The 5763-nt window shown below is 43.1% G+C and overlaps 2 protein-coding genes across 2 annotated transcripts; one reads left to right on the plus strand and one right to left on the minus strand.

The window, feature by feature from the left end:
* Window positions 1–265: 265 nt before the first annotated feature.
* dnaaf1 (dynein axonemal assembly factor 1) lies at window positions 266–1911 on the minus strand. The gene is made up of 2 exons (XM_004075773.5): window positions 950–1911; window positions 266–876 (listed from the first exon to the last, which is right to left on the minus strand). Exons 1-2 carry the CDS (start codon window positions 1881–1883, stop codon window positions 353–355), a joined length of 1458 nt encoding a protein of 485 aa, XP_004075821.1. The 5' UTR covers window positions 1884–1911; the 3' UTR covers window positions 266–352.
* Window positions 1912–2001: 90 nt separating this feature from the next.
* mrpl44 (mitochondrial ribosomal protein L44) lies at window positions 2002–5016 on the plus strand. Its single transcript, XM_004075772.5, has 4 exons — window positions 2002–2268; window positions 3667–4135; window positions 4209–4387; window positions 4540–5016. Exons 1-4 carry the CDS (start codon window positions 2093–2095, stop codon window positions 4706–4708), a joined length of 993 nt encoding a protein of 330 aa, XP_004075820.3. The 5' UTR covers window positions 2002–2092; the 3' UTR covers window positions 4709–5016.
* The last annotated feature ends 747 nt before the right edge of the window (window positions 5017–5763 follow it).

The raw sequence follows: 5763 nt of genomic DNA on the forward strand, positions 1-5763 counted from the left end.
ATCCAATTTTGTTCCACTTCATGATTGTGTCCCACTTGTTGATTCTTCACACAAAAAATACAGTTTTATATCTTTGATTGCAGCCTGAAATCTGGCAAAAGGTTGAAAAGTTCAGGCGGATACTTTTGCAAGGAACTGTTCATTTAAAGATGATGATATTTTTGCTGTTTTTTATTTTTATTTTTTATTACTCATAGAACAAAAAAAATAAAAAGACAACCACCTCAAAAAAATTCAAATAAAATTCAATACATGCATAAAAATTTATTTTCTAGTTTTATTAGCGGCAAATGAAGGATTTTAACGGCAATGCTGTTCTGTTATTTTACTTTTCCTTCTTCGATTCAAAGCGTTAGTCCAGCTCTTCGATGAGGCAGGGGCATGAAGCTGGTTTGAGTCTTGCTTCAGGATTCTTCATGGGATTCAGCTTTTCCTCCTTTAAACAGAGCAGTGATGAAGAGTCCAAGGACACACCTTTCTTGGTCACCTTTTCATCTGGACCAAAGGCAGCTGTGCCCGCGTTGTTGTTTTCTTTTGGATGCTCTTCATCATCGTCTCCGGAAATGATTTCTATTTTGGGTCTGAACGCCTGCTGGGAAGAAATCTCCACCTCCTCCTCTTCCTCTTCCTCTTCCTCCTCCTCATCATCTTCCTCATCATCATCTTCTAGATCTGGCAGGTCATCGACACACAGTGATGGAATATCTTCAAGGTGAATGGTTTCCAGCTGCTCCTCGTCATCCAGATTTGTGACCAGTGGTCCGGCAACATGAACTGGAGGAACCCCCAAGGCCTCCTCTTGTGCAGAAGAAGCTGACGTGCCACTGCTGTGTTCCTCACATGTGCTTTCTGGGGTTATGGCCTTCAGGCTTTCACCTAAAAGCAAAGAACTGTACTGTAAAAAAACAGATTTTTCTGAGTACAGTGTTATGGGATAAAACCAGACTACCTTGTTCCTGCAGCTCTTGAAGGGAACGTCTCTCCTGGGCCTGCTGTCTCATCATTGCCATTTCTTCCAAGTTCTTCTGGATCTTCTTCCTCTCTTTGGTTTCCCACTGCTCCATCACCCTCCGCTCCGCCTCCGGCCCTCCTGCTGCCCACGCCTCCGCACAGGCCCGATCTCTGGGAAACACTGGGCGGACATCAAGGAAGGTGAGCTGCTTCAAGCGAGCTATCAAGCTCCTTCGGTAGTTTGGGATCTTCCTCACCACCTCGTTTCCCATCAGATAGAGAACCCGCAGTTCTGGCATCGCCTCGAGTACACAGACAATCTCCGGATCATGCAAGCTGTTGTAGGACAAGTCCAGTACAGAAATAGCCAGGCATTGACGCAAATGGGCTACATCCTCCAAAGTTTCCAACTTGTTGTGGGCGACCTGCAGGGTGCTTAATCTGGGAAGGTAGGCGAGGTTCTCTAAAACAGAAATGTAGTTGTTGGACACGTTCAGGGTGCACAGCTTGGTCAGTGGTTGGAGGTTTTCCAGTTTCAATATTTGATTATCATTGAGGAACAAGCAGCGCAGATCAGTTTGGGCATCCAGGTTCTCGATGCGCTCCAGGGCATTGTTATGGAGCCAGAGAGACTTCAGGCCTGTGTATTCCTCTAGGTTCTCAATTCTGGAGAAACCCTTGAAATGCAGATACAATGTGTCGTTCAGGTGGGGTGTCATGTAGAGTTTGTTCTGCTTACAAAGATCCCTGAGGAACGCCGCTGTCATCCGTGGCCACAAGGAGTTTTCCTTCCCTCCAAGAGACAATCTTTGGAAAGTTTTCATTTCTTCCTGAGAGTCATCCTTCACAGAGGTGTTTAACTTGTCAGAATTTGAGGTTTTGGGGGGATTTTTGCTGTGGCCTTCATCGGTCAAAACCTCTTTGTCCTCCATTTCTTTCCACAGAGGAGACGAGTGTGGATGCGAATTGGAAATCCGAGATTTTTAACGAAATATGACGACCGTCTGAGTTGCAGTTTGAGCAAATGGGGCGGTTTGTGTTCGTTTCCATGGCTACGCGGGCGGAAAGCCGGTTGGTTGTTTCATGCCGGACGCTTTTAGCAGCTGCACCTGCACGCGCTGCTGTCAGGGGTGAAGGAAAGATGGCGGCGGGGTTTCTGTTAAACCGCGGCGTGTTAACTTTAGGGATTCACAGCCAGCGGCTGTGCAGAAGCGTCCCGCTTTTGCAGGTCAGAGAGAAGAAAAGGTGGATGAAGGCGTACACGTTTTTGATGGCGAAGAAGCTGAAGCTCGAAGGGCCTCCGCCTCCGAAGCCCCGGTAAGGGTCTGCAACACAAGTTAAGAGGCCGCGAACGGCCTTCTCATTTCTAGCAAAATAAAGCAGCTTTACCTAGATAAAACAACAATGTTTTAAGTTGCAATTAATTATTTTTCTCCTTGACCAAAGGACAACTAAACTAAAGAGTGCTTGCTTGTCCTTTTTTTCTTTCAATGTGACATTTTTGGACCTTGAGTTTGTGTGTGTGTGTGGGGGGGGGTGGGGGGGGGACAACTATATATACTTGAAAAAGTACCATAAGTAAAACATATAGAGAGACAGACAGACAGAGAGAGCAATGACAATGAAAACGTCCATTCAGTCCTTAAGCAACATGTGACTAAGGAGCCTCACCTGTTCCCCGAGGAGTCCCTCAGGGCTCTGTTTTGGTACATCTACAAAAGTACAATAAGTCAATGGATCATCATGTCTCTGAATTTATCCAGAGGAGTTCTGTTTGCATCTGAAGAAGGAAAAAAAAGAGTAGTGTGGTTGTAACACAATATTTCTTTGAAGTTAATTTTATTAGGTATACTTAAGTACAAGTATAGCAAATATACTATATAGACACCAAAACCGCAATTCTTTTAAGCCTCAGTGACAACAATACAGTTGTGATGTTTCAGGTCTGCTCATTCAATCCCTGTTTTGGCTCTTAGGGTAAAGGACAGGACTCTGGAGCCACACTAACTATAATATACAGTATAGACATGTGTATTTAATCACTGCCGACGTTACATTACCTACTACTACATTTGATGCATTGAGATTCATGTCTTTTATTTTGAAAGGACTACGTGTAAACCTGTCATGCTATAATTATTTTTTCCATATTTTGAAATCAGGTTCTGTTTTTTATTACTTCATTCTCTCCTGCTGAAATTGACTTGCTGGGATTGATGTTATTTAACTTCTGCAATTTGAGTCAACCTTGTTTTCCTGTGTTTCTTTATTTCTTAAATGTCTCAGTTTCACTTTAATGTTCTTACTCATAAAGTTGGGTTGAATAGTTTCTGCTCGTCTTCACCTCTGCGGCAAATGATTCATTTAAATATTATTACATTTTCTTTTAGAAAAGCAATTGGATTTTGTTATAAGAAAAACTCTTAACTGGTTAACTGTTTCTTTGGCCTTTAACATCTAAGAAATCCTTTAAAAAGTGACTTTTGCTTTTGAAAGTTGTTTTTTTTTTTTTTTACCCAAGCTTATTACTATATATACCTAAGAATATTGTCAAGAAAAGTGAGTCAAGTAGTAATGAATGACAAGTTTTTAGAGCCTTTCTTAAAGATAAAAAGAGAGTAGGTGATTGTGATTGTTGTGGCAGTAGGGATCCAGCATTCACCCCTGAGCTGCCGTTTTGCGTCTCTCAGGTTGCCTGTGTTTCATGTCTTGCAGGTGGCAGCAGCCTAACTGGGATTACCACGCCGAGGTCCAGGCTTTCAGCGTCCGCCTGCAGGAGAACTTCTCCCTGGAGCTTCTGAAGACGGCCTTCATCAACCCGTGTTATCTGCGCGCCGAGCGGGAGAGGAGAGAGCAGCTGGGAGTGGACTCTGAGAGCACGGCTCTGTCTCTGAAGGACAACGTTCAGCTGAGGAACAGCGGAGAGCGTTTCGCCAAAAGCTTCCTGAGCGACTGGTGCAGGGCTAACTTCCCGAGACTCCCGGTTGTGGGGGTGGAGAGCATAGTGGGGAACCTCACCAGCGCAGCCACCGTGTCTCATGTAGCACGAAACCTGGGCGTTGAGGACCTGAGCATGAGTGCAGACTTCCCCGTTCCCGACGAGGTTCTCCGCTCCACATTCATGGCCTTGATCGGAGCTCTGAAGGAAAGCAGTGGAGCAGAGCGAACGGGGTTTTTTCTCAGGGTGAGCGCTCAATCTGTGTTGATGTAGAACTGGTACGTTATTCCTTTCTCCCATCTTCCTGTTTCTTCCCCAGGATTTCCTGTCGACTCAGCTGATCGGAAAAGACCTGTTTGATTTGTGGACTGTGGTGGACCCCATGGGGCTGCTGGTGGAGGAGCTGACAGAGAGGAAGTGTCCTCTGCCTGAGCCTCGTCTCATCAGGGCTGCTGGAGCCAGCACTGTCCTGCCACTCTACTTTGTCGGCTTATACAGGTACGGCATAATACCTTACCAAACCACAAAGACATAATTATCAAACTAGTGCAGTTATGGTTGGATTCAGGATTGTTAAAACTACTTGCTTAGGATATTTTCTCTCACTTTTGCGTGGATGTTGAACTTCTCTGGTCTCCTGTCTTCCTCAGTGACCAGAAGCTCCTTGCTCAGGGTCCAGGAGAGACTCTAGTCGGCGCAGAGGAAGAAGCCGCTCGAGTGGCTCTCCGCAAACTTTACGGCTTCACAGAGAATCGCAGGCCCTTCGATTTCTCCCCACAACAGCTTCAGCAGCCGTTACTGCAGTCAGTCAGTAACTGAAACAGCAACTAAGCCTCAGCACCGAACTTTATAAAGGAGACGAGCCGGCGGGACGATAGCCTACAGGCTGAAGAGTTACTGTAGATTGGAAATACAATCATTCAGATTAAAGAGCAAAGAAGGCCTCAATACTATCCATTGTATTTATGTAACTCTTTTTAAATAAGCTGAGCTCACAAAAAGTCTCCTGTAGGGCGAACTGAGCTTTGCTAGCAGTCTTGTTACCTTCTTGTAAATATTACAGATGACATTGAATTTACTTTGGTTTTAAGTTGCACCTTTTAATAAAAGATATTTGTTAAAATAAATGTACATATTGTCTTTGAATTTTTTTCTACTTTAAGCAAAAGTGTAAATTAGGAAAAGCTATACATATTATTTTTTTTTGCCTTGTGTTTTGGTTGATAAAATTCAGGTACAATTCGAAAAAAATTTATTTTTGGACAATACTCACTCATTTTCCAGATTTGTTTAAAGGGATCTGTAGTAACCAGTGTAAATCCTTAATGAAAATTTACATTATGAGCCGAATCTTCCTGAAATGATTTATATTTGCTTCAGAATTTTAGTTTTCTTGATCTGAATCTATTTTACTTTTCAACTATCTAAAATTTTAAATTGTGGTTTTAGCTCAGTTAATTGGGACACAGGACTGGGTCATTCCATGATTTGGTTGAAAGGGAAATCTAACACTTTTTAAAAAAAAACGTGTCTTATTGGTCAATATTAATGTACCCAATTAACTCAGAATATGGTTCTGCATTTTTTTCCACTTTAGAAAAAAATTTAGGTTTTGTAGTAACCCGGATTATCCTCACAGTGGCGCTGTTGTGTTAGTAAATGTTTTGAAACACCTCAGAGGCCCATCAGAGATCAAACAGAGGACAAGATGGTCACTGCTGTAGCGCCACATTTGGTGGTTTCGGTGATTGAAATTGTCGCTGGGTACGATGTAAATTAACACAAAAATAGCAAAAGGGTAAACACACGATTTACTTTTGCAGTATTTAAAAAGTATTGCCGGTAAATACGGTTTGGCTCGGAGAGAAATTTAC

This window comes from Oryzias latipes, chromosome 13, assembly GCF_053564925.1.
Source record: "Oryzias latipes strain Hd-rR chromosome 13, Olatipes_Hd-rR_3.1".
In the NCBI taxonomy this organism is placed as follows: Eukaryota; Metazoa; Chordata; class Actinopteri; order Beloniformes; family Adrianichthyidae; genus Oryzias; species Oryzias latipes.